General features: G+C 43.4%; 1 protein-coding gene across 1 annotated transcript; it reads left to right on the top strand.

Moving 5' to 3' along the window:
• Positions 1-642: 642 nt before the first annotated feature.
• Positions 643-13,244, top strand: abhd15a (abhydrolase domain containing 15a). Its single transcript, XM_062385149.1, has 3 exons — positions 643-1,534; positions 9,403-9,755; positions 11,059-13,244. Exons 1-3 carry the CDS (start codon positions 1,007-1,009, stop codon positions 11,711-11,713), a joined length of 1,536 nt encoding a protein of 511 aa, XP_062241133.1. The 5' UTR covers positions 643-1,006; the 3' UTR covers positions 11,714-13,244.

The following is a 13,244-nucleotide window of genomic DNA, read 5'->3' as shown; positions in this document are numbered from 1 at the left end:
CTTGTAAGTGCCACAACATGTTGTGAAGAGGAGCTGCTACTGCAGCACAATGTTTTTACATATAGGCTTTAATAAACCCAAATAAATACCAGCACTACACAGTATGAAGCCGTGCATCTCCTGCTCCTGCGAATATTTCACAACAATAAACCCTTTTTAAACAAGGGAATGGATTCCATCAACAGTGCTTTTATTTTGAAAAGCGTACAGAAAGTGTTGCAACCATTTTTTTGTGTCATTAATTCATCAGATAAAGACCAAAAATCAGGTGAAAGACCATCTTCTCTGTTTATTCTGCTGTGAACCACAATGTTGAATGAGAGAGAGAGAGAGAGAGAGAGAGAGATAGAGAGAGAGAGAGAGAGAGAGAGAGAGAGAGAGAGAGAGAGAGAGAGAGAGAGAGAGACACTTGAAGTGAAATAATGAATGGAGAGGGAGTCCCCGCATAAAAACACACCAGATGAAGTTGCCTTCTTGCATGGTTCATATTGGAAGTATTTACTCTTTTTAAAAGGGTTATTAACAGCAGGGATTCTCTCTTGCACGCGGCACCTGCTCTCTCACGGGGGGGTGGACGGGGTGGGAGGCGGCTCCAGTCACGGCCGTGGGTCGCTCCTACTCATTTCTTGCGCTCCCAGCTGTTGGTGTGGAAGCAGCGGTGGAGCGCACACACACACACACACAGTCGGGAACTAAGCTAAACTATGAGAGACTCGCATCCTTTATTTTAAGAAAGATGGAACAATGACGTCGAATACGGAGCGACCTGGAAACGCAGAGTAGAACGCACGCCGGTGACGACGAGGAACTGGTGCGTCTTTGGCTCCGGAGGCACCAAACTTCAGTAAGGAGCTGATCAATTTAGATATATAAAAAGAAGCACCTTCTCTGCAAGACTGAGCATTTCCCCACTGACTGTTTCCTCTCGTGCAAATCTTTGATTACATTGTGCTCTGAAGTGTGGGAAACGTGCGTGTTGCGCTCATCACCCCCTTTAACCGTGCAAATGCTGGGATGGCTCGTGGCTCTGTGCATTGTGGTCCTGGTGGTCCTGATATGGCCGGGCTCCAAATATTTTGGCACCGAGAGCCCCCCGGATGATCTGCTCCAAGGACTGGGGGTTCCACTGCAGGAGGCGAGGGACAAGACCGGGAGGTGCGTCTCGGAGCGGGAGGAGAGGGACGGCGCCCGGGCCGATGAGAACGCGCGCACCGTGGCACTGGTCTGCAAACCGTCCGCGCTGGCCAACTACCTCTTGAAACACTGCAGGACTTTCAGCCATTACTCGCCGTGCGTCGGCTGGACGTGGCGGGCCAGCGCCTTCCTCCAGAGCGCGTACGAGGCGTGCTGGCCCTACGACTGTCCGGTCCAGTTCGTGCGGGACAACCTGCAGCTGAGCGATGACGGGCTGGTGGCCCTGGACTGGGCTGTGCCATCCTACCAGAAGCGACGCAGAACTTCCAGCCACTCCACCAGTCCGATTCTCCTCATCATCCCGAACTCCTTTGGGAAAATCACTAGAAACGTGTTGAAGGTAAATCCATGCGTCTCACTCATGGACTCCACTGCATTTACTTTATTACAGAGATGAACTTACTACCAGAAATAACCAGAGCTAATCAAATTGGGCACCTTATTCATCTTCAAACTGGTATCTCATCCATCTGCAGACTCTAGCGTCATGATGCTGCTAACAAAAAGCCATTTGTGTCCACGTCATTGATAAAAATCAAGATCCCCTCACTAGATGACTTAGTAGCTGCTCATGTGTCTTGAATCTATTATGACATCAACAAGATTAACATTGATGGCTGTTTTTTTTTTTTTTTTAATCAAGGTCCATGAATTAGTCTCCGAGAAATAATTGAAAACTTAGAAGAATAAAATCTCACACTGTTAAAGAAAGAGATAAAAAAAATTACCTGATCCCTGATAAAAGAGCAAACTGATTTCAAGTGAATAAATATAGAAACCATGAAATACATGATACACACGTATTTTAAGAAGGAAACCAATCAAAAGAGATGTAAGAATCATTTAAAGAAGTATTGGGAAGATGCTTGTGCAAATCAACAATGGCCATGGGTCAAAGGAAATCACCTGACTTTTAGCAATGGTACACTCAGTCTGAAGAAAAAGGGCAGAGTGGTAAAAAAAAGAAAGAAAAGAGAAGCAGAAGCATTACGAGTCTTTCAACTGGTCTTTGAATGCCCTGACTGAGGTAATCGAGTGAGGGATTACAAAGCATCCCTTGACTCGAGGGGCCAGTGGGAGTGCAGTGCTGCTCCACATGAGTGCCTGTTGGCTCTCACATCACTCTGGGCACCTGGCGTCGCGCTAGCTAGCTCATTTCATCTGGAACTGTAAACTCTGTGTGCAAATTAGTCATCGGCTTCCTGTCAGCTCCGTGTCAGAACTAACAAGTGGGCAACAACTGGATTGTCCCAACACAACATAATGAGTTTGATAAAAGCCTGGAGTTAATTACATCTTATATTAATAGGGGAAGGCAGGAAAGATGAGGAAACGTGATGAGGCAAAAATAACAGTATTATGACAATGTAAACATGTGGTCACTTAAATATGCACCCAGGAAAATGATAAAGAGATGATGAGTAGCTCACGTTCAGACGGATTTGTGCCTCTTTTTTGGGCCATCATCAAGGTAGAGAGCATTTGTGATGGAGACATCCAGTTACGCTTCGGAGGACAGGAAGCAGAGGCACCACAAGGGATGTTCACCAATTAAGATTTTCTTCTGTCACTGGGGATTTTCACTGCATAAAGCAGTCAGCGTGTGCGTGGCAGACAGAGATAAAAAAGAGGTCATGTTTGCATGGGCATACACACACGAGTCTCTATCTGTGACACAGAGAGGAGACAGAAGAGGAAATGTCTCCTTTTCACAGCACTCTGCAGGAACTGATGTCATTTATAAATTAAGCATTTCCTCTTAAATCATTCATATTTTTACACTTGGTTTGTCGTTTGCTTCTTATTTAGTCTACTGCGGTGCACGTTGGACAGTTTGAAATGTGCAAAGACGATACTTTACATTGAATTTACACTGGTCTCTCTGTCTAGTTTCTTCTGCTCCATCTCTGTCCTTCATCATTATATATCCCTAACACTAACCCTTTTTTTTTTACATTTCTTAAAGTGGTCACTGAACATTAAGCCAAAATTGGTCTTATGCTTTCTTGCTGAGGGTTAGACGAGAAGATTGATATATCACGAGCATATCTTTGTGGTAGATATGAAGCTACAACCAGCAGCTGCCTTGCTTAGCTTAGCATAAAGACTGGAAACAGAGGGAAACAGCTCGCCTGGCTAAATCCGTAGGTAACACAAACCTCCATCTAGCCACAGCTCTAAAACTCATCAAGGGAAATGTTAGGTAATGATCTTATTTGTTTAATCCTACTTTAGTGTCGTTTAGAGCAACATGCTGAAAAGTCATATATGTTCACATAAGCAGAAATCCAGCTGTGTCAGATGTTGTGCGTTACGGCCATCGTAGTTTCCTGAAAGAGCAGGTAGGAAGGAGCACTTCATGAGTTCTGAGGGAAGAGTTTTGGAATTCCCAAAATTCCATGTGGGAAGTGATAATAGCTTCAGAAGTGTGCAGTAAAAGTTTTTACATTTACAGCCTGGAATGGATCAGCGAGGGAAGTAATACATCATCAAACCTAGTTTGGGAAATATCTTTATTGCGTAAATATCACCAAGGACAAAAGACAGGTGATCCATTTCAGACAAGGCCTGAATGTCTCAGGTTATCAAGCGTCTGTTCATGTCAGAGTTTAACCCGGGCAAAGAAACAGGGATTAGATCAGTGCAATGTCTTCTTCTCATCTCTTACGGAATTTGACAGCTTGGTGTCGTTGCACTGAGGCTAATCTGTTCATTAAGAGCAGCGATACTTACTCAGTGATGACAGTGATCAATAAGCACAAAGCTGAATTTAGTCTGAAGCTGTTTACACACATCTTTGGTGAACACTGTGGAAGCTATCTGCCATAGGTGCCCTCTTGTACTATTCAACAATAGCTGGGAGCTTGTCCAGTGGACACGGGGGACACTGAAGACATTTTCCCCACACGCTCAGCAAAATGCAAATTTGTCTCCCCACTTTTTCCTACATCAGTGTCTGGCCCTACATCGGGTTTTGGCAGCAATTCTGTCAATGACTTATTGGATATGTTTTTGCTTTTTTTTTCAGCTAGAAAGAAAAGGTATTGACATTTTACCAACCACTATATTCGTATTCATCTTGGAAAACACTAATTCAGCAAACCGTCTGTGACAAAATACAGTTTTATGGAGGCTGGTATAACAGGAGCTACCTTGAACATGTTTGGTGCTCCTTGGTGTTTTTAATTGTGGTGATGTTGTCTTCAATTATTCATAGCTCCTCTCCACTTCGAATGTGTGTCTGTGATACTTTTCATCTTCATACTGTATAGTGCCTATACAGTATGAAGTTTCTGAGAGTTTCTTAGAGCAAAACAAATATTCAACAAAATAGATTTTCAGCAAAGATCGCCATAATTCCTCTCAAATGTCTGCACTGATTGCCCTGTTCTGAACTCATTGCAGTAAATCCATGTCTGGCCCTTGTCACAGGCCTGTTGAAGAGTATTTAGGCAAACTATTGACCTGGATAGAAGATGGAGCACTGTAGTGAGATACTGTGTTGCTTTTAATCAAATAACATCCTTAAATCAACTTGATTTGTGCCAAAGTTAGTTTGACAGAAGTGGTGGTCTCACAGAAACAGATCTGAGAGGAATATTGTTGAACTTTTCAGGGGCCCTCTTTTATTTATGTTTGTCATTGTTTCAGTGGAAGGGGATAAGAGAAAGAAATGCGGTGCTCCGTGTGTGTGTGTGTGTGTGTGTTTGTGTGTGTGTGTGTGAGGGAGGGACAGCCCTGGCATGTTGTGCAGCGTCTGGAGTCCCTACTGAAGGAATTTATCACTGCACTGACACTGCACAGTTTATCAGCTCAACAAAACTAAATGCACAGCTCAAAATGACACATGGCCTGAAACCTTCTGTCTGCAAATCTGAGTTTAGAGCAAAGCTGAAGTTGCTCTTTTTTCAGTAATGTACACAACTTTTAAAACAACATTTCATGATCGGTAACGAGTGTTTAGCAGCATGTGTCATGTGCACATCACAGGTTGTATGAAAACATCAGTTTTATAATTGATCCATCCTTCTATTCTCCAACATTGAAAGTCACGGTGGACTGGAGCCAATCCCAGCTGACATCAGGTACATCCTGAACAGTTCACCATCATATCACAGGGCCATTGTATACCTCTTTTACACACAAGTATATTAAACATGAATAAACCAGACAAATAATTGTGATTAACTCCTTTCATTGCCAGTTGAGGAGTTTGCCTTTTATTTCCCCGTGGGAGTAATAACGTCACGAATATGCCAGAAACCAACACGTCAGAAACCTTTCATCTTGCATGGTACAAAAAACATTGTTGCACGTTGTTACCAAGACGTAAAATACAATAAATACACAAATGTTTGTGGCTGTTTATGCAACAATGTCCGAAAGTGCAGTGGACATCATAACGACACGCAGCAAAAGAAATTAAAGCGTTAATCCTGGTGTCACGTTAAATCCGACATCTACTGCAGAGCCATCAGAGCAGGGAGTTAATGGTGATTGTTTTCATTCCCATCGCAGAGATAAGTCCGATCTTACACCTATTTTACAACAAATATAGTGGGTATACGCAGATTTTTCATACGCAGGTAAACCAGCTCAAAGCAGGCGATTGACAGCGATTAAAACCCCTTTTCTACTGCAGAGTCATTAGAGCTGGGAGTGAGCGCTGATTGTATCCAGTCCCACTGCAGACCAAAGCCAGATGTTAGTGGGTTTTTGGAGCAGTAGAAAAGGGGCTTTAGAAAATCCACGCAGACACAGAGATGCAAACACGACACTGAAAGAAGCAGGTTGGTCTTGCTGTGAGGCGACAGTGCCATAACCACTGCCTTCACAGTTAATCAAATCTTAAAAATGAGTCCTCCTTGGTCATGAGTCATTGCCTCACCTCCAGCAAAAAACTTTCAGTGACACACAATATAACAGATTTAGCCGTTGGAATATCCTTGGATGTGGTCACTTCTCCCCGATCACTTTCCTCTTGTGTTCGATCTGCTCTGTGTTTAGTAGTTAACGCAGTGCAGTACCTCCTCATCGCTCAGTGAGCCTGGGTGAGTCACACAGTGCATCACCACACTGTGGGATGGTGGTTTACACCGTGCAGCTGTAGCTTACTAATACTGGAGCATGCAGACATAACCGGGGCAACGTAACTTCACCTGATGCAATCTAAGACACAACATTCGTCACTCGGCTGCAGCTCATTTGAAATGTTAAATCTCTCAATACCTTTGGGAAGGAAAGTGAACTGAAGTGATTCAGACTCATTTAGAGCTGCTCTCCACTCCCCCTCACATGTTCCTCTTGAATCTCAGTGATCTAATGTTATCTTTGGAAGAGGCTGGTGAATGAATGAGGTTCCAGTGTTTTAGATCTTACTCACGCTGCCTGTATCTGGCTGAGTAAATCCTCTTTTTATATAGAAAGGGGCAAAAATGCGACTGCAGTGTCTCTGAGCTGTTAAATATTTAATGCCGTGATTCTGCAGCTGCACCTGAAGTATTCTGTGGTTTCTGTAAATCTAAAGCAAAAATTAAACTCAGTTCAAATCTGACATTTTATGTGCACCAAACCTCTGAGAAAAAGAAGAAGGGTTAGGGTTACTTTTCTCTGTGGTGAGATGAAGCAGATTGACGCTGCTCATTTACAGGAGAGACAAGTTGCCTGCATTAGTTACCAGACACTGCCGTGAAATATGTATTCCAAAGGTACATTTCTGAGGCTCGTCTGGAATAATCATCAATTCTTCTCTGCAGGGAGAGCGTCTCAATTTAAACATGGGGGATGTAATTTCTGCTCAAATCAAAACGTTGAAGCTCTGCTAGATTTATTTCTCCCAGCTCGTGCAGTTTTAAGCTGTAGTCTTATAAAGATATTTGTATTATTGGTAAATGAACTGTATTTATAAAGCACCGTATCTAGTCTTATCGTCTGCTCAAGGCTCATTACACCCGAGTCGACCATTTACCCGTTCATACACACATTCATACAGTGCTACTATGTGCTGGACTTTTTCAATCAAACACTATTCAAAGACAGCAAGATGGGGTTGAGCCTCTTGCTCAGGGACAAGTGGACTGGAGGAGATAGGGATTGAACCGCCGACCTCTGCAAAGTACAAGCCGCTGTACCTCCAGAGCGGATTTATGTTACTAACACTTAAAAACACTGTCTTTATCAAGATCAAGAATTTAGTGAATGACGTAGAGTAAGCTAAGTTGCAACCCAATGTGACAAGAGGCTCCATGAAACCTGACCATCATGTTTCATGGAGCCTCTGAGGCTCTGCTGTTTCCTCTGAGGATACATCATTCTCCTACAGCCTCCAAAGATTTCAACCATCGTAAAACTTTTATTTATTCGCTGAATAGAACGATAGAAAGAATGTTGCATCAATTCCACATTTGTGCACACATTTTAATTGGTATTGATTCAGTTGTAAAGAATTCAGATTTTTGTCCGGCCCCAATGACTTTATACAGCCCAGATATCTCATGTTGTCACATTCATGCAGCAGAAACAGTGAGTAGTGATATTTCTCGCCGGTGAAAGTGAATTCTTACTGCCAGAGAAATGAGATCACAGGTTTCCACACTCGAGTCCTTTCTGCTCTCCTGCTGCCAACACAGCTCAAAGTCCTTTTCAGGGAACGCTGCACCGTGCAGGTTGAGGCTTTTCTCGACTGTGGGCTGAATGGGCATCATCCAAGCAAATGACATTGTTCATAATAGCTTTCATAATTCCCCCACTGTGTTTGAAAATTGCCTCTATAATGCCTGTACATCTTAGCCTTGCCTAGTGCATGGCACCACCCTGATTTATTGATGGAGATGAGTCTATATATATACATGTATATATGTACATGTTTATATATGTTTAACAACAGTGGGTTCCATGTTATGTATGCCAAACATGTTTACTGTGTCAGTAAAGTGATTGCACTGTATCCAGTTCATGTTGAATGACTGTGTACACCTCAAGCATGGGTAAACAACTCAGTGAAAGGGAGCAACACTTAACCCTGCCAGCAAATGGTTATTTATTTTCCCATGCAATAAAAAGCACTACCATGCATGTGCAGGCAGCTAAGACATTTCAGGGAGCAAAATGGAAGACTGACTTCCAAAAGGAAGCATTGTTGAATTCGGAGATATAACAACGTTACATGACTAGGACACATAAAATCAACCATTGGGCAAAAAAAGGGAACAAATAACACCCTCTTCTACAGTCGGAAAACCAACTAACACAATCTAACATCTGGCTTTTGTCTGCAATGGGAATGGACACAAACAGTGATGGATGGCCAGAAAGCGAGGTGAGAGAGCGTCTCAGTTTTTGATGCATTTGAGACATCCAACATGAAGAATCAGAAAACCAATTCCTCTTTCATTTACCCGTGTTTAAAAATCTGCATATATGTGCTAATTTTGGTATAAGAGATGTATGTAAGATGTAACAGGATTTAAATTAGTTTTTTTTAAAGAGTAAGCTCCCCAGCAGGTCCTTCCACTCCGCGACACATTTTACACACGTGATCAATCTTGCAAGTTGATAAATCATAAATAAAGTATGTGGATGTAATAGAATAAATTGTTAAGACCAGTCCACTGGGGCTGGTCGGAGCTGTCTGAGATGGATGTGTGGAGAGCCATTTGTTCCAAGGCACATTAGTTTGCATTGCTGTGCAGAGCTGGAGATAGAAAAATAAAGGTGTGCCAGGTAGATTCAAATGTTTCTGGATATCGTGAATTGCTTGGAGGCTGACAGGTACTAAGGAAGTAAACTGGTTGGCCTCCCCATTGGAGGTTGTTGTCATGAAAAATATGAGAGTGAAGACAGTTACCAACAAAAATTTGCAATGCGGCAAAAGACCAGTTAGAGCTTTCTTAAGTCGTTATTGAGCAAAATGTCCTTCCTGATTTTTGAACCAGTGAAATGTTGAAGTAGATCACATATTGTAACATGTGAAGGGGACTTGCTCCAGGACACACAAGGAGCAGGATTTAACCATTTGGAGACAAATTATATCACAGGAAGATATGTATCCAAGATTACTTTGGACTTTTTGTGTTTGGAGAGTCGACCATTTCAGTCTTATATTCCCCCAATATAAATCCTGATGTTGAAGGAAGGCATCGTTGAGCTGACACATTTTTGGAGACACATGTTCATCCTTTTATCCATTTTTCTATCCCCTCTCTCCAGTTGTGTGAAGCGGCACTGTCCCACGGCTACCTGCCTGCCATCTTCAACCGCCGCAGCCACAACAGCACCCCGCTCACCACCCTCAAGCTGCAGCAGTTTGGAGACCCGGCGGACCTGCGCGAGGCCGTGCGCTACATTCGCCACAGGCAGCCGGCGGGGAGACTGTACGCAGTGAGCGAGAGCAGCGGGTCGGGCCTCCTCCTCTCGTACCTGGGGGAGTGCGGATCGTCCAGTTATCTGACGGCAGCCGTCTGCCTGTCGCCCATGTTCCGCTGCCAGAGCTGGTTTGAGAACGGGCTGTGCTGGCCCCTGCAGTGGGCACTGGTGCTCTACCAGAAGATTTCTCTCAGCAGGTATTGAGATAAAGATGATGCTGTTAATCAGTAAGATAATGAGAAATGGGTAGAAAACATGGTCCTAAAAGCTCGGAGTAAAGTGTGTATGTAAGATTGATCTACTTTGTTTTCTATTAAAGTTGCAGTGGGTAGAATTTAGTCACATAAAGTGGTGAAGTTGCATGTGGCAGATGAATACCCCTTACCTCAGCCTCCCCTTCCAAACATGAAAGAGAACCTGTAGTAACCTATAGTTTTCATAAAAACTCAATGGGTGTTTAGTTTGTCCAGTCTGGGCTACTACAAGAAACATGGCGGCCTCCATTGAGAGGACACCCCTGATGTAAATATAAAGTATTTCAATATAAAAGGCCCATTCTAATATAAATAAATAAAATTGTTTTAGATGAAACACACTCTTGAAAACATCACTGGATATATTTTATATTAAATTTCTGTCAATAGATTCCTTTCACCTAAATCTTACAAACTAGACCTTTAAAGAGTAGATCTAGATCATTACTGCTTGGATTTTATTGAATTGATTTGGCCATCAATTCTATTACATTTTGTAATGTTACAATAACATAATACTCACCAGTGTCTGCACAGTACTGATCAAGTGAAGTAGCCCTGGTAGCAAGGTCCCATTGATACATGTTGTCAGCCAATCATGAAGAGGTCAGACATCTTTGCGGTGATGTTGTCTCATAACCAGACATCAGCGGTTGGCTAGAGTACTCACCAATATAGGGCAGAACAATGAAATTATCATGAAAATTAATTAATGAATTATAAATATTGGTTTTAATATGATTAAATTGGTAATATGAAAAGGGGCTGCTGATATATAACACATGCAAATCCTATTCTCTTGGAAAATGGTGCATTAGTAGAAGAGAGCATAAAGAGTCTTGGACCAAAGGAAGAGATAAACGGTTCCTTCTCTTCTTTCACTTCACTCCGGGAGGAAATCACAAAGGATGTGATATGAACAGGATGGTCTAAATTCTGAAACCAGCTCAAAGGAGATTGTAATGAAAGCAGAACCTAACTAACCATTTATTGGACAGGCAGAGACAAATAAGGAAACAATCAAGTTTCTGTAGCTGGGCAGGTCATTGATTCTGAGAAACACCGTGACCCGGGTGAAGTTTCTTGAATCAATGTCAATAGGGAACGTGACACCAGTGCAGCTCCTCAGAATTGATTAACTGGTATTTTTGTCTTGTTGACTCTGTTTACCTGTGTGTGTGTGTGTGTGTGTGTGTGTGTGTGTGTGTGTGTGTGTGTGCGTGTGTGTGTGCGTGTGTGTGCATAGGTACAGGACGGTGCTGGGAGAGACTATACAGACAGACACCCTGTTTTCTAGCTGTTCCTTGCGGAGCCTGGAGGAGGCGATGTTCTGTCAGACTGGACATGCAGGCCCTGCACCATCAGCAGCAGCAGCAGCTACAGGAAGCAGTGGTAGCACCAATACATCCGGTACCTGGGAGGTTTACTGGGAACATAACGAGCCCTTGAGAGACGTGGACGAGGTGGCCATTCCTGTTCTGAGCGTGTGCGCTCGGGATGACCCGGTCCGCGGGGACACCCACACCACCATACCCTTGGAGCTCTTTGAGACCAACCCACATTTTTTTCTCCTCCTAACGGACCGTGGAGGTCACTGTGGTTTCTCCACCCAGTCTGAGGGGAGTGGTGCTGGTGCATTAAGTGCAGCCGGCTCTCCAGCCGTGCCGAGCCGTGGGACCAGTTGGAGCCACAGAGCTCTGCTGGAATTCTTCAGGGCGACCACAGACTTCTTTGCCGCTGAGGAGAGAGCAAAGCAGCTCGCCGCCAGGAGGAGGGGGCTGGGTGGGGGGGCAGGGGGCAGGCTTTTCCGGCACCGCAGCGTCAGTACATGTAAAAAGGTGCCAGCGTGTTCCCATAATATCCACGCCATTTACAACTGGCAGAGGTCCTACACACGATGAGGGAGCTTAATGGAAGTTAATGGAGTGCACTGATGCACTGGGATGTGACGGTGGGCCTGTGTGACACTCAGAGACAAAGTCTTATGATTACAAAACCAGAAAGTGGCAGCGATTGTAAAGTGCTGAGGTGATGGAGTACTTTAACCTGAGCCGTAAAACACTCGGACTTAGAAAGCAGACAGGCCACAAGTTGGCATGCAGTTGTTATGTTCAGCTGCTCTGCAGTTGATACTAAACCCTCAAGATGAGCGGCTGTATATTTTTCTATGCACTGATTCAGGTCTCCTCACTGCCAGCTGTTAGAATGAAAAGATTCAGTTTTATTTCTACAGTTTTTGATTCATCAGTTCATCTGCCTCACATTTTACACAGTTTGCTACATTTTCAGCCATCTTTTGGATATGTGAAACCTGGAGACTCTGTGTTATATCTAACTGTTTATGTTTGAATTTCTGAAGGGATATTATTCGGGAGAAAAGTCCTGTGCCTAGAAAGTAGAAGGGAAAAAATCGCGTGAAGATTTCAAATAAATTTGAGCAAAATGTCAAATGAGTCTGAAGGACTGTGTTAGTGTTATTGTAATGAAAACATTAAAGAACGTTGACTGTGTTAATCATCACCATGTTCTCTTCTTTATTGGGAAATGGCCGTGATTCCCAGAATAGAGAAACTTGTTGCAGCTTTTAGAGGAAAGTCTGTGTCATGAGATTAGGATCTGTTAATGAGAGTTTTGTGAGCTTTCCCATCTCATCACTTCAACTCTGTGCTCCGAGGTTTCTCTGGTTTTCTGTTCAGATCTGATGATGGTGAAACCGCCGAATGGCAGATTTTCTTATTTTTTGCAATGTTAAAATAGTTGGGGGGAAATTTTCCATCGTCCCACTGATCCGGATCCGCATCAAAATTGATTGGGTTCTTTTCTGACCCATACCACACCACGTTTCATTGTAATCTGTCCTGCAGCATCATTCTGCAGACTAACAGACAGACAATCAAACACTTGGGTTAAATGGCATTTGTATTTATCTTGTTCTGGATTACCATTATCTTTATAATCAATGTTCATGTTAAAAGCACTTTGCACTAATGTTGTAATCTGTTTTCTTCTCACACTCCTGCATAGTCAACACTCACATTCCCTCCCAATTATAGCAAAGGCCCCAGAGCCATTCACCGCTGTGTGTGTCTGTGTGTGTGTGAAAGTCACTTCAGTGTTTGTCCACCCACTGTGCCTTATACACTCAGACAGCTGGAGCACAGCAGTGTACACAAAGACAGACCCAGAAAATGTGCTGGCAGACACACTCTCAACCCACATCTTTGCCATCACACACAAACGGATCAGGACCCCACACAATACAGACTTAAGACACACAACAGTAATGAAGCTGTCACATAGATGGAGGATATTTTTATCTCGTTATCCACAGAAGCCTTCACTGTCCTGTGACACACACCCACTGACACAGATACGTGACAATTGCATGTTAATGACATCGTTCGTATTGTAGGCAGGGCCATTATGTAAGAG

The sequence above is a fragment of the Platichthys flesus genome, chromosome 4 (genome assembly GCF_949316205.1).
Source record: "Platichthys flesus chromosome 4, fPlaFle2.1, whole genome shotgun sequence".
Lineage (NCBI taxonomy): Eukaryota > Metazoa > Chordata > Actinopteri > Pleuronectiformes > Pleuronectidae > Platichthys > Platichthys flesus.
Note: the sequence above shows the minus strand (reverse complement) of the source record. Positions and strands in the feature narration are given on the sequence as shown.